Genomic DNA, 26,303 nt, shown 5'->3' with positions numbered 1-26,303 from the left:
ATTTGGGAAGGATGGGTAGAGAGCTGCTGCGCACCTCACACTGCCAGTCAGCCTCAAGAGCAATATTCTTGCTCAGAGTGCAAACAGTAAGGCCTTGTGGTGCACTAGAAAGAGCAGGCACTCAGGGACTTGGGCACAGAATCCCGAGCCACTGCTACATGACTTTGGGCAAGTACTCAGCCTCCCTAGTCTCTCAGCTGCGAAATGGAGAGAGCAGCATATAAAGTGCTTCTTCCATTCTCCCAAACATGCCAAGGCAGAATATTTAAAAGGCTAAATGAAAATACCCAGGTATTAGTGGAAGTCCAAAAGTACCTCGGGGTTAGTGGACATCATTAGCCAACTGGCTGTAGGATCCTGGCTGTAAGAATAGCAAAGATGGAGTCTCTTGTCCATAGAAGTCACACTTCTTCCTCCTGCCCTCCTAGGAGAGCTGTGCCAGGCTGGCTGAGCCAGGGCTGAACAGCAGAGCCTTCCAGGGAAGTGGGGAGCACACACAGGAAGCTGCTAAGGCCCAGGGCAGGCTGTCCCACTGAGCCCAGCCTGCTAGAGGACTAATCACACACATGCTCATCTACCCCATATACCTGCAGAGTACACCATCCCCACACCAGCCAGAATCCCTGACAGTGTTACCTGTCCCAGTGAGGCTCCAGTGAGTCACATATTTGGGAAGGATGGGTAGAGATCTACTGTGCACCTCACATCAACATATCCATTCGTACCTACTCACACGAAGTGCACACATATGCACATACATAAAACATACACACTATCAGACATTATCCTACATATACTCAAATAGCCACAGTACAGCATGTGCAAACAAGCTAACATTCATAGAATATATGGAAATGCCTGTTCACACATACATGTGCACATCCTACCTACACTCAGTGCACAACGCCCCAGTCACATACTTGTTCAAATGCCCACACTACCCAGTGGCTCACTTTCTCTCCAGCTTTTCTCACACAGCCAGAAGAATTCACACTTATCTGCACATGGCCCCAGGTAAACACAATGTTTCTACTCCACACCTCTCCTACCAGCCCGCACACCGGGCACATCTGTGCAGTGAGTGCATCCTCCGCCTTGCAGACTCCAGCAAGGGGCTTCCCGCTCGCTCGGTATGCAGCGGCCACAGTGGCCAGGAATTAAAATGCAGCGAGGAGGAGCCGGGCGCGTCAGCACCGCGTCTCCAGGAGCGCAGAGCGCTCGCCACCGCCGCCCCGCCCGCCCGGAGCCGCGGGGCCAGCAAGCTGAGGAGCAGGTGCTCGAAGCTCAGCCGCGCCAGCGTCGCGCGGCCGCTGCCCAAGTTCGCCCGGGGCCCGAGCAGGGCCGGGCAACCGGGAGAGGAGCGCTGCCGGCGCCTGCGCCGCCACCGCCACCGCCGCCGCCGCGAGCTTGGAGTCTCGAGAGGAGAAGGGTGCGCGGAGCAGAGAGTTCGGGTCATCCCCGGGAGGTGTAAGCCGGGGCTCCGCAGTCCCCAGCTCCTGGCGCCGGCGGAGCAGAAACAAAAAGAGGCAACGGACAGCGAGGCCCGGATTTTCTGGAGACTCGAGGCACCTCAGAGAGCCGGGTGAAGAAACGACACTTCTTTCTGGCCAGCCTCCTCGACGGGGCCCAGCTGCCAGCAGCCTCTGGCAGGACGCCCTGAGAGCCCCCAGCCCCAGGCGAGAGCGGGCACGTCGCAACGGAGGGCTCGGGCGCGGGACCTGGGGAGCCTTGGCCAGTCTCGGCGGAGCGCAGCCCGAGAAGCAGTGAGAGGGGTCCTGTAGAGAAGGGAAAGAGGGCAGCAGCCAACCGGGCGACCACTTACCCAGTACACACCCACCCCACCCGCCGAGCCAGGGGCAGCCGTGCGCCTCTGGGGGCGCTCGTCCTCTGGCGCCTTCTTTGCCGTGTCCCAGCACCGCTGGGCTACGGGCCGGGCTGGTGAGGTCCTTCGGGATGTCTAAATCAGACATGGTGGCCAAGTGGCCGATCTCCCAGGACCAGCGTAAAAGCTGGGGTTAGGCGGAGCAGGGGGGACTCGGAGCAGGGTCCCCCGAGGTCCAGGACGAAGAGAGGCGGGCGCAGCACCCAGGGACTGGAGAGGCGGAGCCCGGTGGGGCCCCATGCAGAGGTAGTGGCCGGTGTCGGGCATCTTTCAGGAAGACCAGGGGTCAGGAAAGTCTGGGAGGCGTTCGGGAGAGGCCAGTGCCAGGGGCGGCGGGCCGAGGCGGCGCTCAGTCCCGGGCGGGCGCCCGCGGAGGCGGCAAGCGGCGGCGCCGGGCGGGCATGCCGCGCCACCGGAGCTCCTCTCGGGCGCACGCTTCCCTAGCGCGGGCTGCGCGCGGCTGCTGCTGCTTCCACTGCTGCTGCGGACTCCCATGGCGGCTCCGCCCGGCCGGGGCCGCTGCCGCTGCCGCCAACCGCGGGCTGAATGAATGAGCCGGAGCGGCGGAGCCGGGCTGCCCCCGGCCGCGATAACCGGCCCGGGACGCTTCCGCATGGCCCGCGAAGAGCCGGCGCCGGCGGCGGTGGCGGCGGCCGGGCAGCCCGGGGGCGGCAGGGGCGGCGTGCGCGAGCGGGCGCTGCAGGGGCCAGGGGTCGCCCGCAGGGGGCGGCCGTCGCTGAGTCGCGCTAAACTGCACGGGCTGCGGCACATGTGCGCCGGGCGCACGGCGGCGGGGGGCTCCTTCCAGCGGCGGGCGCTGTGGGTGCTGGCCTTCTGCACGTCCCTCGGCTTACTGTTGTCCTGGTCCTCAAACCGCCTGCTGTACTGGCTCAGCTTTCCGTCGCACACGCGGGTGCACCGCGAGTGGAGCCGCCAGCTGCCCTTCCCCGCCGTCACCGTGTGCAACAACAACCCGCTGCGCTTCCCGCGCCTCTCCAAAGGGGACCTCTACTACGCCGGCCACTGGCTGGGGCTGCTGCTGCCCAACCGCACGGCGCGCCCGCTCGTCAGCGAGCTGCTGAGGGGCGACGAGCCGCGCCGCCAGTGGTTCCGCAAGCTGGCCGACTTCCGCCTCTTCCTGCCGCCGCGCCACTTCGAGGGCATCAGCGCCGCCTTCATGGACCGCCTCGGCCACCAGCTCGAGGACATGCTGCTCTCCTGCAAGTACCGCGGCGAGCTCTGCGGCCCGCACAACTTCTCCTCCGTGAGTTGCCCTCCGCGCGACCCCGCTCCCTCTGCTCCCCTACTCTCTAGAGTCAGACGATCCCCACCCCCCGGGGTGGATGGACACCGGGCCCCTTGCGGTGACATCATTCTATGAGCCACTCTTGGGTCCCCTGAGTTTTCTCCCGCAGGTTGTGGAAAGTTGAACGTAACTGTAGGATGAGCCGCCTGCTCTCCTATCTTTGCCTCTCTCCTTCCTGCAGCAACCCCCAATCCCTCAACTCTGCTCCTTATGGCCTCCTTAGGGGAATACTAGGCCTCCTTCTCCAGGGCCTGCCCCCTGCCCCGGGGGTCTACAGGACTCCAGGCAACTGCTCTGCATCTGGGTTGAAGGGACCAAAGGAAGGGAAGCATGTCTTAAGTGTAGGTTTGTTGACTTTGGGGAAACCAATAGGAAGCTCTTAAAAGATGGTCCATCAGGGGAGGGACGCAGAGGCCCTAAAGCAAGCTTACCATGCTAAGAACTATGGCTTCAGAGTTCCAAAATCTAGGAGGATGTGGAGGAAAAATCCCAGAATATTGATTAACACTGATTCTGTAGCTAGTTTGGTGAGGGAGGCAGCAGTCCCTTCTGCTACTTTTAAAAACTGTTTTTCTTTAGTATCCGAAGGAATTGAGCAGTGGTAGGCACTGGTGGGGCTCTTGCCTCAACCAGGTATGAGTATAGGTCTTCCCGTCTGGAGGAACTAATGCCCCGCAGTGGAGAAAGCAGCCGGGCAGAGATATTGCTGGAACAGCCGGGGCCAGGAGAAGCTGTGCTCAGAGTTTGTAAGCCATTTGCCGTGCTGGTTCCCCCACGCTGTGGGTCTGGATAACGCAGCTGTCAGACAGAAGGTGTCTGCCTTGTGCTGCTTGCCTAGGAGGAGTTTGGGTGCCAAGCCTCAGCACTGACGGAGCCTGTGCAGCCCTTTGTGTGTAAATGCCTCCTGGGTGGATTTGGGCTTTTTCACTAATGCAGGGAGTGTTGATGTGTGTATTTATTTGTAGGGCTGTGATGGTGATTTTACCAGCTTTCATGCAGTTTTGTTTCTGACAAAGCTTTTCCTGGGATGATAAAGAGATGCTATGATTCCTACAGGTGTTAGCCTATCGGGCCAGACCTCTGATTGGCTGATAGGGCTAGTCCTTGTCTAGAATGGTGACCCTGGCTTCAGTCTTGCCCTCCTTGCTTTGCTTTCAGCCTGTTTGTAGAGCAACCCTGAATTATTGTTTTTTGGGCCTTTTCAGTTTGCCTTTAGAGAATACCTACCTGCTGACTACTGCACCTTAGCAAGAGATACCATGAACACTTGCTTCTAGGTGACTTCTTCCAAACTTTGTACACTAACTACTCTGAGTTCCACAGAGATGAAGGAATGTGGGTAGGGATGCCTTTTGGTTTATTGTTTTTGTCTGACCATTAACTAGCAGCCCCTAGAGTTATATTGAAGTTTAACACTACATTCAAGTATCAGCGGCTCCAGCTCCAAGTTTCACAACATAGCTCACCAAATACAATTCTGCACATCTGACAATGGCTTTACATTGTGTGCAGAATTGTGTGCTAACAGCCCATATTCACCGATGACATTTATCACAACCCTGCTTTAGCAATGAGTTTTATTCCCCCTTTAAAGATGAGGCTCTAAAACACTGTCCACAGCTTAGAGCCAGAAATTTCAAAGTCCGGCTTTACATACTTTCAGACACATGATATAGAAGCCACATGTCGCCTTTCTTTCTGACCCTGGGCCCCTCTTCCATCAGAGAACCCCTGGGTAGGACTCTGGCCCTCCTCTACCTCCACCAAATCCTGTTCCACCTAGGAACATGGCTGGGAGAGTTGAAAAGGGAGCTGCCCCAGGGGTCTAGGTGGTCGTGTCCTTGGCCACATGTTACCCAGGTCTAACTCAACTCTCTGCAAAACACAGCACCTTCTGGAGCTACCTGACTCAGCCTCCCCAGCAGGTGCAGGTATGGCCAGGAGTTGAAGAAAGCAGGGTCCTTCCCACTGAGCAGACCCTTTTCTCCCCCCCCCCCCATGTACCCTGCTTTCCTGTATTTGAAGAGTTTGCTGGTACTCACCGAACCAAGCAAAAGTATTACCTCCATTCCCCAAAGGTATGTGTTCCTGGTCACTCAAGTTGACCCCTACTGGCTTCCTATCATGGTCTTGTCTTAGGAGTTTCCAGATCCTTCACATTGTATGCTGTAGTTTTTTTCCCTCAAGGGCCTCAGAATTAAAGGCTGTACCCCTCTATCTGTGGAAGCCAGGAGCTATTTCAGGAGAGCCTCACATACAGAATGGACCTGTCAGAAATACTTCCGTCTAGCTACACTACTCTGTCTCAAGCCTTTGTCACCTTTGATGGAGTGGCACTATACTGTAGTGGTTAAGAGCAGGGGTGCTCAGGCTGCTCCAGTGGTTCCAATGCTGAAATCGCCACTTACTGTGTGCCCTTGGCAACTGACTTAATCTCTCTGTTCTTTAGTTGCCTACTCCATCTAGTGGAGGTAACAAAAGTAGGTACACTATATTAGTTCTGTGTGTGTATGTAGATATAGATATAGATAGATTAGATATAGATAGATGATAGATATAGATATAGATAGATGTGTGTATAAATATATAGAGAGAGATGGGAGGGAGCTCTTAAAATTGTACTGGGCTCCCATGAAAATGTTGCCTTTAAATGCCATCAGCCTCCCGACTGGCCTTTGGTGTCCAGCCCAGGACTCTCTCCACTCTGCGTCTATCCTCTGCACGATAGCCAGAGCAGTCTTTCTAGAGCTCCCCTCTGAGCATGTCATCCTGCTTCTTAAACCCTCAGTGGCTTACCTGTCCTCAGGATGAGGTCCCATTCCTCAGGCCCTGCACCTAGGCCCTGCCTTCCCTCCTGCTGTGCCCTCTCCCACACCACATACTCAAGCTCTGCAGAATGCTGTACGACATCTGGACCCCACATTGCAAGGCTCTCTGCCTTCCTGTGCCCCCCCCCCACCCCTGCTGCTTTGACAACCTGGGACACCTACTCCTCCTTCCACACCCAGCCCTGGGGGTGTTTCCTGATCACCCCACTCTCCTCAGCTAATCACCAAACAATGGATGTCTTCCCCCTTCTTGCCCTCTACCAGCCTGTTGAGGTGTCAGTCCTGACCGTGTGTGTGTCATCACACCTGCCAGTCCGTGACTGTCCCCCCTCCGGACCCAGGCAGGAATCCTGTCCAGTTTTCCTGTCGTCTCTTTCACCCAGCAGGGAGTCTGATTCTGAGAGTTCAGGAAAGGCCTGGAGAAGGGATGTCTTCACCACGTACCCCCAGGACTTCCTGCTGTCCTGGATCACCCACTCCCAGACTCTTGGCTTAGTTTCTTCAGGAAATACCAGTAGAGTGCATTTCTAAGGAGTAAATGCCCAAACAGTTTGGGGGGGCGTTTATTCCTTTGGGGGATAAAGGAGGAGTGGGATGCCAAGCACTCCTCAAACACCTGTGCTTCCCAAGCCCTAAGTGGACAAGTTCAACAGGTGACGACAAGCACCTTTAGAGGTATGTGCCAGCTGTCCCCAAGGTCTCACTTCCTCCAGTTAGACTCCCGGCCTGGAAATAAACTCAGTAGGAGAGAGAAGAGTATTGTGGAAAAACATCTGTTGGGTTTGATGGACCAGGTCCACTCAGGCTGGGTTTCCTCGCAGCTCCTCTGGTTGTTGCAGCTGTGCAAGGGTTAATCACTCAGCACGCGGACAAAGCAGCTCCTGCTTCTGAATGCCCGTGTTGTTTCCCTGGCATCCGTCCTGGGCCTCAGACTCTGCACACTCCGGCCCTCCTGGGTTTCCGGGGGGGGGGGGGGGGGGAGGAAAGCAGCCTCCCCAGTGACTGGGCAGGATACAGCACTGTGAGGCCACTCTGTCTGAGCACTGGGGCCTTTGAAGAGGGACTGAGGCGTGGGGGGGGGGGGGAAGGGGTCCACGGAAACCAACCAGGGTCCTCTGTGAGAACAAGGAGAGGCGCCCCTCTCGGGGAGGGGGGAGGAGGCGTGGTTCAGGGAAGTGTCAGGCAGACCTGGCTCAGGGCTTTGGCTCCGCCCCCTTCTCACCTAGGGCAGGTCCCGAACTCTCCAATCCTCAGAGAGCAGGGAGGACGATAACATAGATATAGTGAGTGTAATGCCTGGACATGAATAGGTGCTTGATATTCAAGAATTATTGTTATAATTTGAAGAAAGAGATTGACACAGAAAGAGTCTTTGTATCTGGTGATAAGTTCTTAATTATCATTAATATAATTATTATATCTTATCACGACCACTTACCTGAATGAGCATATGCTTATTTCCTAGTTCATTTATTCAATCAATCAGTGTCAATGGGGGTGTCAGCTATATGTTAAGCTCTCTACTATACTAGCTGCTGGGGATGTAAAATTCAGTGCCTGGTGTGTTGCCATGTTGTTGAGGGAAGAGGGATGTGAACAGTTGCCAGGAACGCAGAGGTGCTCTGTGGGCTCAGAGGCAGCCCCCAGGTAGAGAAGGAGAGAAAGGGGCCAGCGTGTGCAAGTAAGTACAGGGACATGAAACAATGAGGTGGGACACAGGCTTTCTAGGCCCTGAGAGTAGTAGTTCAAGGTAGCCAGAGGGACATCTGGCCAGATGTGCGGAGGTGGGGCACAGGCGAGGGATGATGACGCAATGGTCTGATGGGCACAGGCGAGGGATGATGACGCAATGGTCTGATGGGCACAGGCGAGGGATGATGACGCAATGGTCTGATGGGCACAGGCGAGGGATGATGACGCAATGGTCTGATGGACACATGGAAGCCAAGCTGAGCTTTTAAACTTTGTAGCAGAAGCTCTGACTCCTTTCATCCTGGCTGTTACTTCACCTGTGTCCTGACCCCCTAACTGACGCCCCGTTCCTAACCCCATCCGAGGCCGCTTCTCCCTGTACCCTTCTCTCATCTTCCATTCGCGTTTGCAGGGGTCAACCTGGAGTCCAGATTTTGGACTAGTCAGACTTTGAAGACAAGGACACAGCACTTGGTGTCATCCCACTGTGTCACAGAGAGCAGGCTGGCTAGCAAGAACCAGTGACAGAAAACGAGAAGTCATTTCAGCAGCATATGGCTTAAAATCAGCAAATTCCGTTGCAATGGCGCTAGCGCAAGAAGCCCAGTAGTTATGAGGATGGATGTCTACAGGGAGGCAAGCAAGATACTTTTACCTTTAGCAGAAGAGGAATAAACAAGCTAATACATACCAAGTGCTTAGAACAGTTTCTGGCAAACAAGTAAAGACTCAATAAATGTGAGCTATTTCCATTATTCATTACTCGCCGTGAGCATTTCAAGTGAAGGATGCGAGCGAACAGCACTGGGCGGCCCTCGTGCCAGACCCGGGCTGCACATGTGTCATCCCGTGTCAGTTCTCACAAGAGCCCTGGAAGGTTGTGTGATTATCTGCATTTCACAAATGGGGGAACTGCAGCTCAGGGGGAGTCTGGAGTTTGCTCAAAGTCACAGAGCCGAGAGGCAACGAAGCTGGGGTTTGAACCCAAGTCCTCATGACTGCAGAGGTGCATGCAGCTGGAGCCGCATTGGTGGGAGGCAGAGAGCGTGCTGGGAAAACCAGCCCAGCCTCAGTTCCACCCTGACCGGCTATGTGACTTTGGCCTCGGGATCTTCTATGAAACGAGAGAGCATGAGCTAAATGACCAATGGGACTCAGCTAAAAAGTTCTCCGGCCAAGTCAGCAGTCAGGGCTTAAATAGTACAGATGGCCTGGGCTATTTAGCCAACCATTTCTTTTCTTTGCAGAGCTAAAACAGTGATTAAGGGGGAAATGGACAAGTTATTGAAGTGCTGGAGACAGGCTGGTGATTAAATAGACATTTATACAAGGAACATGAAAAGACCTACGTCAGTGACTTGACTTTGGGGAAATCAGTTTAGGGAATCAAATGTAAACTCTGCTCGGGTCTGCAGATATCCAAATTGACCAAGGTCAGGCCGACTCTGAGAGTGACTGTTTGGGGCCACTGCGGCTGGTCATGTCGGCGTCAATCAGATGACAGCCCGATTGCAAGGGCTGGAAGAATCACCAGGCTGTCTGCTTTTGTGCCTCAGTTGCTTTGATTCCTCTGGGTGGTTTGCTTGGATCAGCTACTTGGAGATTCAAGCAATGGATGCTCAGTGAGAGGCTATGATTGTGTGCCGGGCACTGGGCTCCAGAAACAACCGTAAATTATCTTGTTTCTGATCAACAGGTTTGTAAAGGTCAGTGTACTTCGTCAGGGTGACCGGATCTATAAGCAGCTTGCCCATGATGCAGGGACTGGGACCAGGCATGTGACAAGCCTAGGATTCGTAGAGGACACCTGTTAAGTAAACAAACGGTCACATCAGTTTCACTAGAATCAAATGGGGGTTATAGAACTCATTTTACAGATGAGGAAAGCAAGGCTGCGGGAGGTACAAAGTCACCGCTTGTGGGTAGCAGAGTGAGAAGTCAACGGAAGAGCAGTCCAGCTCCAAAGCCAATGTTCTTTTCTATGACACCGTTCTGCCAACACTCAGAGATCCTGGGCAGAACAGACCCTTCCCTGGAGGGCCTCCCTCATGATCTTTCAAGTCCTAACTCACAGTTTCTTTCACTGCCAGTTGGTACAGGACGTCATCTGGATTGCAAGGCCTGTGAGTCTGAGGAGGAAAGTCCATTCCTAAGAGAACAGGATCAGTGATGGACTAGTACCCTCCTGCTCCACCTGCCGAACGGCTGGGTCGAAGTAGCTCTATGAAGGGGAATCTACTCGAGAGTTGCGAAAAAGTTTTAATTCAGCCGTAATCTGAACTAAATGACCATTTTCATTCTTTCAAGGACATTGTTAACTTAAGTCCTGGTTAAGGAAATGTTGTCAGGTTCAGAGCCAGCTCATGTCTGTGGTAACAAGTGGATGGATGACTCACTGGTAATTGGCACATGAATTGTTGGTAAAGCAAATAGAGGCCGCTAACATCCTGGGCAAGTTTGTTCTACTGAGCATGTCAAATAGCTCCCCCCCCCCCTCGAAACCACTGTTTATACTACTCAGCTGCTTAGTAAATGGTTTTCTCTGACTCCACACATGTTTATTGAGCTCCTGCTCTCCATCGGGCACTCTGCGTTCATTCGTTTATTTCAGCTGGACAACAAGAAGGACAGTATTCCTTTGTCCCTGGAACCCATAAGGAAACTGAGGTGCAGAGTGGTTCAGGGGCTTGCCCAAGGTTATAGACAGAAACCCTGAGCTTAGAGTTCCAAAGTCAGAGCTCTTTGCATGTGGGACACCATTCTTTCATTGTCCCACAAAAATATCCCAGTCCGGTGGAGTCTTAATTATCATGCCCGGGTAGGGTAGCACAATGTATATATATTACCAGCTCATTGGATCCCTACAGCAGTGGAGGGTGGCATGCACTCTGTCGCCTGCCTAACTTCAGAGAGGACAGAATTGATGGGTCCCACGGCATGGGAACGGGGAACAGTCAGAATTTGGATTCAGGCCTCTTAAGGTTTCCATATATCTCTTCTTCCCCTACAGCTCCTCTGTTCCTGGTCAGTATGGGCCTGAGGGATTTGACCTGCCCTGGAATATTGTTTTAGGGGAAAAAGCAACAGGCTTCTGAGTTCTGTGCAGAAAAGAATCAGTGCTAAAACTGAGTGCTGAGAAGGCGTTGAGGCAAAGATTGAGGCCCTTCTTTATCTTTGCCCAGAGACCAGCCCTGGCTTCCTAAGCAGGCCTGTTCGGGTCCCCTCCAGTTGTCCGTGGATGAATGGGGTACCCTCGAGGCTCATGCTTCTCATACTTTAACATTCCCAGTTGCCTGGGCCAACCGCAGTGTTCCTGATTCAGTGGGTCTGGAACTGGGCCTTAGATTTGCGTTTCTGAAAGCTCCCAGATGCTGCAGATGCTGCTGGTCCATGGACCACAGAGGCAGGCAAGGCTATGGGCTCCGTAAGGTTCCATGAAGGCTGCAAAGGCATCAATAGTCTCTCTCAGTCATACCCGATTCGCTGGGTCTATAAAAGTGCACATGAAATTAGTATCCTAGAGTGAAGCGAGGAAGGACACCTAGAGGAAGAGTACTGGTCTCCCCAGTGAACCCAGGAAGATGGACATAACAGAGGCATCATTATTCTGGGGCAGCCTTCAGACCACGCCTTGCAAGGCCCACAGAGGAGGGGCCGTGGGACTAGCCAGAGTGTCAATCAAACCAAAATGCTAAGGCCACCTGGTAGACCGAATAATGACTCCTCAAAGATAGCTACATCCTTATCCCCAGAACCTGTGAATACATTACCTTACATAGCAAAAGGGACTTTGCAGATGTGATGAAGTTAAGGGTTTTGAGACAGGGAGATTGTCCTGGATCACCTGGTGAGTCCAATGTCATCACAAAAGTCCTTATAAGAGAGAGGTGGGAGGATTAGAGCCAGAGAAGGGGGTGTAACTACAGAAGGAGAGGTCAGAGAGAGAGAGAGAGGTTTAAAGATACCACGTTAATGGCTCTGAAAGTAAAGGGGCTATAAGTCAAGGAAAGCAAGCAGCTTCTAGACACTGGAAAAAAGCAAGGAAACAGATTCTCCCCCAGAGCCTTCCCCTTGATTTGAGCCTTCTGACCTACAGAACTGTAAGCTGATACATTTGTGTCACTTGAAGCTGCTAAGTTTGTGTAATTTGTTACAGTAGCAACAGAGAACTAATACAAGCATCATTTATTATACACAACACTCTCCACTACACACGTGATTCCACATAGTGAGCTAGGCTGAGGAGGTTTGGATCGGGGTCTGTCCCCAAACCAAGAAAATAAAAGAATCCATAATAAGCATGATTAGGTTAGGTTAAAAAATAGTGGGGCCCTGGCCGGTTGGCTCAGTGGTAAAGCATCGGCCTGGTGTGTGGGAGTCCCAGGTTCGATCCCCAGCCAGGGCACACAGGAGAAGCGCCCATCTGCTTCTCCACCCTTCCCCCTCTCCTTCCTCTCTGTCTCTCTCTTCCCCTCCCACAGCCAAGGCTCCATTGGAGCAAAGATGGCCCGGGCGCTGAGGATGGCTCTGTGGCCTCTGTCTCAGGCACTAGAATGGCTCTGATTGTGGCAGACCGACGCCCCAAGATGGGCAGAGCATCGCCCCCTGGTGGGCATGCCGGGTGGATCCCGGTCAGGTGCATGCGGGAGTCTGTCTGACTGCCTCCCGTTTCCAACTACAGAAAAAAAAAAAAGTCAGTGGGGGAGTGTTTGACCCCAGTAACTTCAAAAGGAATTAGTTGAGGAAATAAGAAGACGGTGGCTACGGGAGTCAGACAGACTCAAGTTCAAATCCAGGTCCTCCAGATACTGTTAACTGGGTGGCTGCTGGGAGTTGTTTACCCTCCTTGAGATCGTTTCCTTCTTTGTAAAATTATACCTTTCCTATAGGGTCATTGTGAAACTTAAAGATAATATATCCATCCATTAAAATAATCACTTATTAATAGCCAGCTAGTGCTGGTGGATAAAAGTTGGGTATAAATACAGAAAGAATCCCTACTCTCTTGAATATAAAAGCATAAACTTCTAGATGTAAACTGTCACTGTCATCCTCTTCATCATTGTTAATAGGTGACACCTCTCACTTCTTCCAAGAAAGACTTCCAGGCCCTGGATGAAGAATAGCGTGTTAATGGTGGCCTTCTGTACAGTGTCATAGTTCTAGCCAGGGACCATCATGTAGTTTTCCTGTCACACCTCTATGGGCTGGTCGGAGCTGTTTAGGCTTTTCTTCCTCCATTCGGTACCCAAACCAAAATTAAAAACCGGAGAGGGAGCTGAGTTACACAAGGTCACTTCGAAAGCCCTGGGGAAGCTTGGAAGTAGACTCTAAGGATATTTGAGCTGGAGCCCACGGAAGATATTTTTATATCGCTGCAGGGGCTGCTTCTTCTTCTGTGAACTTACCCTTTTCCCGAAATATGTATGCTGTGCTCATCCCCTTCTGATTCCCATGGCATATCTGATCTGAAAGCCGTTGCTACTCTGATCCCTGAAAGTGAAGGGTTTAATCTTCTCTTGGAGCCCCTCCCAACGAAAATTATTTTCCCACTTTGAAATGGCACAGGCATCCACTGTGAACTCACGTCTATAAATCTGAACCTGCTGCTCAGGGGAAAGCAGCCGAGGTTTGATTCTGTTCTCAGCAAAGTCTCCCGGAGCAAATTATGGCAAGAATTTGATTTATAGCGGCACCTCAAAGGCTCTGGAGTGAGACGCGTGTTTATTCACTTTATTACCGTTTGTTCTGCACTATCTCTATGCTCCCCGCACTTGGATGCGAAAGGCTATTTGGTTGGAAGCTGATGACCTGCCAGTTTGCACAGCCCTGCTGTTCAGGAACATGGCTCTCTTTGGCAATGCAGCCAATAACTTGAGTGGGGGTGGGGGTCCTTATACCATTGTTGGGGGGTGAAGCCCGGATAACAGGATTGAAGACGGTTGCCCCAAAATTTTTGTGTGAATTCCGCCAGCTGTGCGATTGGACGGTACTTGCGTGGACCTCCCAGCTGCAACCCCAGGATTGCGCGGGCAGGCTTGATTTCAGATTCAAATATCTCAGAACAGCTGGGGATATTTAACATGGCTATAATTACATTACGTTTTTGACAGTACATGGAGTGAGAGTCTTTTTTGTTGTTGTTGAATATTCCATGAGCATCAAATAGTTTAACTAGCCAGGGAGACATGGCTGCATTTATTTTTTTTTTCCTCACATGCAAGTGGCTTCGTTTTTAAAATTCTGGCCTGGGCGAGTGTCCCTGGCTCCCCTCTTCTTTTACATTGTCTTTGGAAAGGCAAGAACGCTGCCTGCTCAGCTGTGGCCGAGGAGCTGGGGTAGGTGCACCGTGCGCGTGCGCCATGCGTGATGCCGGGGAAGGAAGGGAGCAGGCAGGGCAGTGGGCGCCCCTGTGTGGCAGGAGCAACAGGCAGGGTCTAGAAGGCCACCACAGCTCCCCTCGCTGGGGCACTCCCCACCCCAGCCCACCCCCAGCCGAGATGAGGAAGCAGAGGCCCAGAGAGCAGACAGATACTTGCCCAAAGTGGCATTACTAATCCATGTTGGAGCTGGGGTCCACCAAGGTCTCTACAGAGATATTTCTGGTCATTTGGGTGTAATGGTTGATGTCGGGAGGTGGGGTGGGGACAGGATAGAGGGTCACCTGCTCTGTGTTTTGTCTTCTTCAACCTTCTTGACAGTCCTCGTGGGGTCAGTACTATTGTTCCCATTTGACAGAAGAGGGACCGAGGCCTATGTAGGAAGGTTAATGTAGGAAGTAGGATGAGGAGCTACATCTCGTGCTGTCACATTTTGGATTTTTTTAATTGACTTTATTGGGGCGACATTGGTTAATAAAACTACATGGGGTTTATTTCATAATATATCATCTGTCCGCTGCACCGAGCATTCACCACCCCAAGTCAAGTCTCCTCCCATCCCCATTTATTGGCCTCTGTGCATTGTTGGTGCTGCTACTGTGGAAAGCAGGATGCAGTTACCTCCAAAAACTAGAACTGAAACTGCCTCACCACCCAGCAATTCCACTTCAGGGAATATATCCAAAGAAACCCCAAACACTAACTGGAAAGAATGTATGCACCCCGATGTTCATTACAGCGTCATTGACAATGGTCATGCTATCGCATTTTGAGTATTTAATTTTCTATTGACTCTGGCTACCTCTCTCCCATTGCTTTCCCTCCCTGACTCATGCTGCAAGGATCTCAACCAGCCAATAGGGTAGGAAAGACCTTACTACCTCTCCCCATTTTCCTGGAGACAGAGGTTTGTGGCCCTGAGTCACAAAGCCAAGGAATTTTTCCACTTCTATGCCCTTGCTCAAAATGTTCCCTTACCCTAGTCTTCGTTCTAGATGGCCATGGGCTCAGATACGCACAGTCCGTGCCTGGAAGGGTGCCTGAGGTCTGCGGTCAGGCTGCCGGAGGAGGAGACTAGGAGGACGCAGCAGGGTGGGTGGGAAGGAGACCAGCTTCTTGTTCCGCACCTTTCCCTATGGTTTGATGTTTCTGACCACGTGTATGTGTAACTTATAATAAACAAATGCATGAAACAAAAGTACTTTATGAGAAAAAAAAAAAAAAAAGCTCTCTTCTGAGGTTATCTCCAGCCACTTCTCCATGTAAACCATCTGGAAAGTAACGGTCTCATTTTTTCAACTACCGGAGACTCACTTTGGTTAGGCCCCTCTTGTCTGGCCCTTTCCTCTCCTGGGCTTTGATTGCAACCCTCGTCAGACCATCACCTCCCCGAGGGCAGAGGCATGCCTGGCTCCACCTTCTGGCTGCCCCAGTTCCCTGCGCAGTTCCTCTGCAGGAACAAGTGCTTGGTCTGAATACTGAATTGCCCAAACAGGAAAAGGGATTAGTACCAGCAAAATATATGTGGACTCGTCCAGTTAATTCATTAGTTCATTCGGTCAAGAGTTACTGGGAGCTCACATGTGCCGGGTATTATCCTAAGTGCGGACTATAGAGGGAAATGAATACATACTTCCCTCGGGAGCTCAAATTCTGGAGCTCATTCTGCATGCCGATCTGAATCATTGTTGAAACATCCCTGGCCCCGACCCAGAACCACTGAATCAGAATTTATGGGGGAGAGGACCATCAACCTATTTTTAACATGCAACCCCAGGTGACTGTGGATTTAGGAAAACATTCTGCGTGGCGGGATGGGCAACGATAACAGACAGATAAGAAATAAGTGAACAGGAGTGTTTTCAATATTAATAAATGCGGTGAAGGCAAAAATACAAAAACAAGGGCATGTGATAGAGAGTGGCAGGAGGCTACCTGAGGACAGGAGGAAGGAAGGATGGATTCCCTGGGTAGGTGACCGCTTTGCTGACATATCTGGAAGGTGAGAAGAGGAAACCATGCAGGGATGCAGGGAAAAGCATTCCCAACAGAGGGAACAGCAAGCTAAAGGCCCATGGGTGGCGGTGGTTGTGATAGTGAGCAGGTGGAAATTCATCTTCTTCCTTCTGTTACTGGAAATTCAGATGCAATGGCTCAGATCTCTTGTTCTTTGTACTGTGAGCACATCTGGCTTTTTTCAACATGTAGTCGCCTCTCCCACCCGCACAATTGAGAGAACAATGTGATTCTAGCAGTTCTGGAACTATTGACCTTCAGAATGCTAATGTAATGGAGCCTTAGGTCCTCAGGCTGAACTTTCCTTTGAAAAATAACTCCCAAGTGAGCAGAAAGAACCCGCAGTCCCAAGAATCCAATTGCAAATCCCCAGGCAAGGGCAGCTCGGTGAGACTGACCCACACGGCCAGGCCCTTTCTTTGGAGTGCAACGTCCTGGTTAATTAGCACCCATTCTGCTGCTGATTGATCTTCATGAGGGCAAGGTCTCACACCTTGAGCATCTGACGGATTTCCCTTATTCATCTGCTAGAACGTTAAAGCAGGATGGCTGGTTGTCCACACACAGTTGTACCTAGTGACAACTGTGTTTCACGGACAACTTGCAAATTTTTCAGCATTTCTTCATCTTCATGATAATCGTGTGACAGAAAAGCAAACAGTTATTGTTCCCACTTTACAGATGGGCTAACTAAGGCTCAGGGAGAACTGACTTGCGCACGGTCACCCAGGTAGTGCCAGAGGCAGTGCGGGTCTGACTCCTCCTCTGGTACTTCCCTCGCCCACTGTGTCTCAATGTCACTGTCACCCCTGGGGAAGTCTTCCTTGATGAACCTGGAGGGCTCTGTGAAACCTGGGCAGGTGGCCGAATCCTTGATCCGGAGGTATCTGGCTCTCCTACGGACTTTCTCAAACTGCAGTAACTTTCACGTGCACGCGACCCCCCTGTGGTGGTCGCTGAAGGGCAGGTTCTGGTTCAGTAGGCGGGGCCTGAGATTCTGCATCTCTGACACACGCCCCAAGAACACCAATGCAGCTCCTGCATGGACCACGTTTTAAGCATCAAGGATCTACAAAGCAGGGGGGGAAAGGCAGCATGGAGTACAAGAAAAGAAGGGGCTCTGGCCCCGGGCAACCTGGGTGCACATCAACCCTGATGCTTCATTCTGTGTTACAACAGTCATCGCTTTTGGACAGAGTTCACGGAGGGACCACCTTGTTTGCACCCTGCCCTGAGAAGCAAAGCAGCTTCTTCCAGGCTAGACCTTTCAGGGTAGACCTTCCGGCTGCTGCTGCTTCAAATGCAGACGGCACAGTCAGTGCTAAGTCTCTATAAGGGAAACTCCTTGGTCTTTATATGACGCTGAAATGACTAGCCATTGCGGGAGACCTTGTGAATGGAGGAAAGGCATCGGAGTCACACACTTTCAAAATGAGTGCCTCGCAAAGATGAGCCAATACCAGCTATTTCCGCACACTTGCCTGATTTCTGTGGATATCAGTAGACACGGCCGTGAGAGGGGCGAGTCGGAGAAGGATGGCTGCTAGCTTGATCACAATAATCGATCTTTGTCTCCGTGCGGCATATTGCTACTGAGAGGGAGAACGCTTCAATTGGAGGAAGTCGTGCCAGTGACAGGGCATGTCTAGGTAATTCAGCTAGAAGCCTGTGCTTTTGTTGCTACAAGGCCATTAGTTAGAATTACTGAGGCTGCCTGCAAACCATGCCTTGGACTGTCCATTTGATTCCCTCACTTGTGCCTTCCTTGGTATTTCAGTCATTCATTCCTTAGCTCATTCTTTTATTCATTTATAACTCTCCAATTAATCTACTAATTCATACACTTATTGAGTGCCTTCTGTATACTGGGTATTATGCCAGGCTCTAAGGATATCAAAGTAAATTCATCCCAAGTCATCAATCTCCTCGCCCCTGTTTATCCTGTAGCCAGCAACAGGCCATATGCCTCAACGGCCTCTTCAGTTTATTGCTGGAAAAGTGGGCCAGCCATTTGTTATCTGTGTTCTGAGAATCTGTCCCACTTAAAGTGATCATGTGGTTCCCCATGACAGGATAAGGCCAAGCACCCAGGATGGCTCCAAACTCTCACCCCCCACAACTCATGCCTTCTGCCATGTAGAACTGCCTCGGGTTCCTCGCATCTGCCATGCTCCCCCGGACCGGGGCATATGCTGTCCTCTCAGCCCACGATGTCCTACAAGCCCATGTGTTCCTGGAAAACTCTTCCTCATCCTTCCGGACTCAGCTTTACCATCTTCTCCCCTTCCCTAGACCTCCCTGCAAGGAAGAATGAGGTCCTCCCTCTCCCGGGATGCACATAGCCAGTGACGCCCTGACGTACCCTCACACACAGTGGTTAAGAGGAAGGACTCTGGGTTTAAGTCTTGGCTTTCGCATGCGCTAGCTGCGTGACTGTGGAAAGATGTTACTGGCGCCAACACAGGTTCACGTTCATTCTCCATTTGGATTTGCATAACAACCCCAAGGGAAGGTAGAAGAGTTGCCAACCCCAGGCAAGTGGAGTGATTTGCTTGAGGTGACAAAACTAATAAGAAGCCAAGTCTCAACTACATACAACTTAGATCTTCCCTTTCCGGGGCTGATGCTAGTCTACAACATACCCAAAGATGTTAGCCACTGGGAGTCATTAATTTGTAACTGTTGGGCATTTTCATTACTGCATTGAAGGCTAGAAGAATCTGCTCCGGCCAGACAAGTGAGCCACAGAGGAGAACTGAGGTTATTGTATGATGATTCAGGCTTTGCAAAGCAAGTTTTGCCTGAGATATTTAAATAACTTCCAAGTTATTGCCACCCCACGCAGGGGAGGACAACCAGGCAGTGGTATATGACTTCTGGGTGGGAGGGGAATTGAGTGGGAGGCCGGAGCCAGGCTTCCAGAGAGAAATTACCATTCTGTATTTATTATTTTGGCTCACAAGAGTGCCGCAGGGACAGGCTTGCTAATACAGTAGATAATTGCCTCAGTTCTCCACTTCATTTTGCGGTCTTTGGACCAGCCCAGGTGCAGACCTGTAGGACAGGATTCAGCTTAAGCCTCCCAGGTGCCCAGGGCTCTCTTTGGGCATAGCGAGGTTGGAGTGGGGTGGAAGGAATGAGGAGAGTGGGGGCGGGGGGTATCCATCTCTCAGGAATCAAGGGACACCAGGATTGTCTGGTCTGTGTGAGCAGAGTGAAGGGAGCGGAGAAAGAGTCCCAAGCTGGGAACCAGGAGACTAGAGTGTGCAGTCTGCCACTGACTGCTGAGAAACCCTGAGCCTTTAGCCACCTGTCTCTGTGCCTCTGGTCCCCATCTGGAAAATAAAGGGAACAAGCCAGTATGTCTCAACTCTGGCTACACATTAGAATCACCTGGGGGAACTTTTGAAACAAAGAACTGACTAACCCCATGCTCAGCCCCCAGCGGCACTGATTTCATGGCCTGAGGTATAGCCCAGCCAGGGGTAATTTTTAGCCAGAGTTGAGAGTCCCAGGACTAAACTGATCTGGGCGGTCTTTCTTAGGATGGGCATTCTAGGAGCCTGTGCCATCAAAAAAGTCAACGAGTCAGTGACCTGGAGATCCAGGGTCAATTGATTCCACATTTAGATTATTGCTATAAATAATTTGTACCTGCTCGTGTCTGACCTTCTCCGCAGCGGGGCTCCCTCTTGCCAGTGAGTGTTTGGAGAACTGCACCTGGAGGCAGGGGCTCAGCTTCAGGCTCCTGTGTTAGCTTTGCAGCTATGGTTCAGGCGCCTGGGGATCCCGGGGCCTCGGTCTCCTTCCCCCTAGACGAGGAGGGAGCAGCTCAGCTCTGCCTGCCTACAAGTGGGCGGGGGCAGACTTAGTGTCACAGTGCCATCTGGTTCCAGAGGACTATCCCATCCAGTGCCGGAGCAGTCGGCCTGAGAGTGCAGAATACGTTTCCTGTGTCCTAGATACAGAGGTAGAGGCTCCATGTGGCCGGCTAATGTGCCCCAGGCCATCCAAGCAGGAAGAAATAATGAAACCAGACAGATATCAATTCAAACCCCAGCAAGGCAACTTCCAAACTAACATTGACTCCTTTATTAATTGTTCTGTACCTCATTTTTCTTATCTGTAAAATGGACATGAAAGCTACCCATCTTGAGAATGGGGTGGTGAGAAGGAAAAAGGTAACCAGGCAGAAGTCCTGTGGTAACTGGCACGAAGCTGATGCTCAAATAATCTTTCCTTCCTCCTTCCCTCCCTTCCTCCCTCCGTCATTTCTCCCACTCTCCTTTTATCCCTTTCTTCCCCTCTGCTGGATCTTAAACTCTCCAAAGACTGTGACCACGAGAAACAATTAACTATTTGTGACCTTGGACAAGTTGTTCATTGTCTCTGGGCCTCAATCTCCCCATCTGCAAAATGGGATGTTAGTGATATTTGCAGCGGTATATGTCAGGACAAGTTCTGGCATATCCGGCATGGAGTGTTGGCTGCTGCTGTTCTTCTTCTGCAGAGCCCGCCTCTTCCTCACCGGGCTCTGGCACAGAGGACCACTCGCCCTCCTCCCGGCCCCCAGTGGTGTTGAGTGGTCTAGGCAGTGACCCCCACTCCCTGAGGCAGAGGGACAGTAAGCAAGCACAGCTTCCCAAGTCCTCACTTGCCAGGGTGTTATCGGCCCGGACAGCTCTGCTGAGCGCATGAGGCCCCCAGGGTTCCCAGCAGAGAGGCAGCCCTGTGTCAGGGCATTGCTTATATCCTGAGGTGGAAAAAATGGGAAAAGCTATAAATATGGAGGATTTGTCTGTGCTAAGTCATAGTTAGAAGCTCTGGCTATATAACTTTTTAATTCTCCACTCCAGCCAGTAAGCTCATGCAGTAAAAATCGTCACTAGTAATTTATTTTTTTCCACTCTTTTAATTTTATAATTTTTTCCCTTAACTAACCAAAAAGTCCTCCTAAACTTAAGTGTTTTTTTTCCCCTTCAGTGGTTATAAAATGTCACCAGGGATTACAATTTGAAAACTATCCGGCAGGATGAAAATGTACAGACTCGGGGACAATTTCTTAATTAGGTGTTGTCAATAAGGAGCGAGTCCTGGGCGTGGCAGCCTCACCTGCCCCCATGTGGCCAAGGAGGCTGGCATGGAGGGAGGTGGTTCACTCAGGATGGGTATGCAGCTCAAGTGCTGGATTTGAGTCACTTCTCCTTCACCTTGGAGCTCAGTGATCCCAGGAAGTGACTTTGCTCACGGGGCTCAGTTTCCTCATTTGTAAATGTGGACAAAAATCAGTGACTGACCTCCCTCACTGGAATATTCTGAGAATCCAAAGAGATAATGTATAAAAAATTTTGTTCAATGCAAAGTACTACAAACATGTTGGAGATTATTGTTACTGATGATGATGGTGGTGGTGGTGGTGATGGTGGTGGTGATGGTGATGATGGTCATGGTGGTGGTGATGGTGGTGATGGTGATGATGGTCATGGTGATGGTGGTGGTGTTGATGGTGATGGTGGTGGTGGTGATGGTGGTGGTGGTGATGGTGATGATGGTCATGGTGGTGGTGATGGTGGTGATGGTGATGATGGTGATGATGGTCATGGTGGTGATGATGGTAGTAATGATGATGGTGGTGATGGTGGTGATGGTGGTGATGATGGTGATAATGATGGTTATGATGGTCATAGTGGTGATGGTGATGATGATAATGATGAATGTAATGATGATGATTGGTGATGGTGGTGATGATGGTGATGATGATGGTGATGATGGTCATAGTGGTGATGGTGATGATGGTGGTGATGGTGGTGATGGTGGTGGTGATGATGGTGGTGGTGTTGATGATGACAATGATGAATGTGATGATGACAATGGTGATGGTGGTGATGACCGTGGTGATGACCGTGGTGATGACAATGATGGAAATACCACCATGTGCAGAGTAGAGCCTCTGGGTTTATGTGCTGAGAAGAGAATTTTCCTCAGAACCTTATACTTTTCTAGATATACAAAATAGGTGCTCAGTAAAGAATCATCCACCTAAAATCAACTTCAGATTTCAGAAGTCAGTCCAGCTCTTAGAGGTTTCAGTCATTTGTTCAGCACATAGTATTGAGTACTTACTATATGGCAGAAGGTCAGAACCAGTTAGCACTGGACCACAGTGAGCATCCCTGCTCCCAGAGGGCTCATCGTCTAACAGGCATCCCCAAACTACGGCCCACAGGCCACATGCGGCCCCCTGAGGCCATTTATCCGGCCCCCACCACACTTCCAGAAGGGGCACTCCTTTCATTGGTGGTCACTGAGAGGAACACTGTATGTGGCGACCCTCCAATGGTCTGAGGGACAGTGAACTGACCCCCTGTGTAAAAAGTTTGGGGACCCCTGGTCTAGAAGATGGTAGAGTGGGCTGGTGGAGCTAGATGGTAAAATATAAACAAATAACAATTTTAGATGGTGATAAAGACTCTGGAGACAATAAAACATGACAATAGGATATAAAGTGATGGACCTGAGTGTTGGCAAGACACTGTTAGCTTGTGTAGGCAGGAAGGCCTGTCTGAGGAGGTGACATTTAAACAGAGACCAAAATGATAGAGAGATATAACCAGGGAAAGATCTAGAGGCAGAGTATCCCAGGTGATACAATGCAAAGGCTTTGAGGTGGGAATGAACTTGGATGTTTGAGAGATAAAAAGAACACCTGTGTGTCTTGAGCAGAAAGGAAGAGTGGTTTGAGCTGATATTGGATAGATAGGTACAGGCTAAATTATGGCAAATCTTATAAGCTGGGCTGTATTTGGAGATTACTCCTAGGGCAGTGAGAGGCCTTTGGAAGATTTAGAAGGTAGTGGGAACACCATGAATGAATTAATATACTCTCCGAGAAGATCTTTCTGGCTTCAGAGATTGGATAGGGCTGGAGGCAAGAAACAAGTTAGCACATGGATGCAATATTTGGAATGAGAGATGCTGGTAGACTAGGCTTGGGTTTTGATGGTGGAGGTGGTAAGAGTGGTCCACTTGGGGATACTGATGTTGGTCTCATGCGCTGAGAAGGGGAAGGCTGGGGAGAGTAGATTTGGGGGTTTTGAACCAGCGACCTCAGTATTCCAGGTTGACGCTCTATCCACTGCGCTACCACCGGCCAGATAAGGGAGAGAGGTTTTATTAGAGAGTTTTTATTAGTCAAGGGTGCTGCAGAGGTTCCCAAGTCATGAAGGGAAGGGTTCAGTTGGGCGATCCAGCCTTCATTCAGGGTCAGAAATGAAGGTGTCCTAAAGGCTCGGACAGGTAACATAAGAAGTAGTCAGGTTGAAGCACATAGAGGAAGTAAGGCCACTGGCCACCTGGAGAACAGGCACGCTGCCTGCGGACATTCTTAGAATGTTTCAAGTCTCGTGTGGGCCAAACAAAAGCTAGTCACACAGGCCCAGTTTTACCCACCTGGGTTTGAGACCTCCGTAGGTGATGGTGGCCAGAGAAGCATTTTAAACAGAATGATGGACTTAGAGTTGCATTTCAGAAAGACTCTTCTCGAAGCAATGTGCAGAGAGGATGGCAGGGGCTATGGGTCTCGTTAGTCTGCAGGGAGAAGAGCCAGGAAACCCTTTTCTCAGGTGAGAGTGTTGCTGGGGGAAATGGGGTCCTTGCAGTGTCAAAGAAAAGCATTTCTGGGGACCCACTTGAGGGGATGGGGTCTGGTGGGAAGGTTTATTGTGGTGGAAATAGAAGGCTGCCCCCAGGTTCCCACTGTCCCATGTCCATCCACCCCCATTATAGGAACAAATCCAGCCTGTCTTCATCAAGCCCAGGACAAAGGCCAGTGTCCTGAAGTTCTGTGCCGTGCTGAATCTCCGTCCCGTATCGACCATGTCTGTCCCCATCCAGTTAGTGCTGTCGGCTCCTGCTGCATTCTGGTGGGTGCCACTTTACTGAACCCAAGTTTACAGGTGGAGCCCTGGCCCTGGGCAGCTGGCATGTTACCTGGCGCGCGCGCACACACACACGCGCGCGCACACACACACGGAGAGAGGGAAACACAGAGAGAGAGAGAGAGAGAGAGAGAGAGAGACACACACACACACACACAGACATACAGAGAGCTAGAGCAATCTCTTTGTTAAGCTTGGGTTATATTATCTCAGGCTTGGGAAGGACCAGGGGCTTCTTCAAACTAACCAATCAGTTCCCCAGTCTTTCTAGGGCTGGCGTTAGATCCTTCCCCTAAGCAATCCATTTCCTAGATCTCCTGGGTTTTGTGTCCCTTATCTAACTGATCCGTTTCCCAGACTACTAGACTGCCAGGTTTCTGTGGTCGCCATCTTAGCTCCTACCCTGCACACCTCAGAGTGGAAGGACCTCCCCCTGTGCCCTCTTGACTTCTACTGGGCATGCGCCCAGCGGAGGACTTTCCCTTGATTGCTTTATCTTTCCCTCAGTAATCCTGACTAATGACCTGTGTGGATTCTTCCTGCTCACCTTGGGAATTAGGCCCTGAGGGTGGAGGATGCCCTGGGGAGTGTGTGAGAAGCTGTAACTTCCTAATGAAGCAAGCAGGCTTATTGTCCGATTCAGCACCCGGCTTATTATTCTTAATAATGTCTGATTCCCTTTGCTCTCTTCCTTTATTAATATCTAGCTACCTACGCTAACAAGAGGCAAATCAGGATGGGGAAATGGCTCATTATAACATAATTAGCTGTATAATCAGTATGCAAGCTTTATCATCTGAAAATGTAAAAATGATTATACAATTAAAGAATTTTCTTCCATTTAATGGAAGTAACTTGCCAACCTGGGGGTTTGAGTGGGTAGTTGAAGAAAAAAAAAAACTAAGGTATTCTTTTAACCGATTGATTTTGCAAATAATTAGTTTATTGATTCAAAAACTCACTCACTGTATGGACAACAAAGGTTGTAAATGAGATCGGTGTCTGGTTAGCATGAAAATTAGATGCAGGGACCCTGAGGCTTCCCCTCATTAGGCTGGAGAAAAGTGTTTGCATGGTTGGAGAGCAGGGGGCTCTGGCCTGGACCACAGAGCCTGCAGGGACCTGAAGTGAGAGGACTCAGATCTGAAACTCTCTCCTCTGCTCTCTGTCATGTATCAGTAAGTAGTGGAACTTTGGGCAATGAGGCAGTCTAAGCTGACCAAGACTGCCTCTGCTCCAAACACGGAAAATATTCCTACCACCATTCTCAATGTTTTAAAATACACAGAATAGCCAGGAAGAAGGAAAGATGGAAAGATAGGAAGATGAAAAGATGGATGGGAGGGAAGGAGGGAGGGAAGGAGGAAGGAAGGAAGGAGGGAAGGAAGGAAGGAAGGAAGGAAGGAAGGAAGGAAGGAAGGAAGGAAGGAAGGAGGGAAGGAAGGAAGGAGGGAAGGAAGGAAGGAAGGAAGGAAGGAAGGAAGGAAGGAAGGAGGGAGGGAGGGAAGGAAGGAAGGAAGGAAGGAAGGAAGGAAGGAAGGAAGGAGGGAAGGAAGGAGGGAGGGAAGGAAGGAAGGAAGGAAGGAGGGAAGGAAGGAAGGAAGGAAGGAAGAAAGGAAGGAAGGAAGGAAGGAGGGAAGGAAGGAAGGAAGGAAGGAGGGAAGGAAGGAAAGAAGGAAGGAGGGAGGGAAGGAAGGAAGGAAGGAAGGAAGGAAGGAAGGAAGGAGGGAAGGAAGGAAGGAAGGAAGGAAGGAAGGAAGGAGGGAGGGAAGGAAGGAAGGAGGGAAGGAAGGAGGGAGGAAGGAAGGAAGGAAGGAAGGAAGGAGGGAAGGAAGGAAGGAGGGAAGGAAGGAGGGAGGAAGGAAGGAAGGAAGGAAGGAGGGAAGGAAGGAGGGAGGAAGGAAGGAAGGAAGGAAGGAGGGAAGGAAGGAAGGAAGGAAGGAAGGAAGGAAGGAAGGAAGGAAGGAGAGAAGGAAGGAAGGAAGGAAGGAAGGAAGGAAGGAGGGAAGGAAGGAAGGAGGGAAGGAAGGAAGGAGGGAAGGAGGGAAGGAAGGAAGGAAGGAGGGAAGGAAGGAAGGAGGGAAGGAAGGAAGGAAGGAAGGAAGGAAGGAAGGAAGGAAGGAAGGAAGGAAGGAAAGGTGAAAACTAAGTCCCAGAGAGGTCCATCAATGTGCTCCAGGCCACACAGTGTTGACGTTAGGCAGTCTGAGTAGTGGAGGGACCAAGGGTGATGTAAGTAGTAAGACCTGAGTTTGAATCTTG

The 26,303-nt window shown here is 51.0% G+C and overlaps 1 protein-coding gene across 1 annotated transcript in view; it reads left to right on the top strand.

Annotated features, from left to right (window-relative positions):
* The first annotated feature begins 1,286 nt into the window (after nt 1-1,286).
* Nucleotides 1,287-26,303, top strand: part of ASIC2 (acid sensing ion channel subunit 2) — a 259,471-nt gene continuing 234,454 nt past the window's right edge. Inside the window, exon 1 of the mRNA XM_066363828.1 lies at nt 1,287-3,146. Within this exon, the coding sequence (XP_066219925.1) occupies nt 2,433-3,146 (714 nt within the window). The 5' untranslated portion in view covers nt 1,287-2,432. The remainder of the gene's footprint in view (nt 3,147-26,303) is intronic.

Source organism: Saccopteryx leptura, chromosome 2 (assembly GCF_036850995.1).
Source record: "Saccopteryx leptura isolate mSacLep1 chromosome 2, mSacLep1_pri_phased_curated, whole genome shotgun sequence".
In the NCBI taxonomy this organism is placed as follows: Eukaryota; Metazoa; Chordata; class Mammalia; order Chiroptera; family Emballonuridae; genus Saccopteryx; species Saccopteryx leptura.
This window is presented reverse-complemented; position numbering and strand designations above follow the sequence as displayed.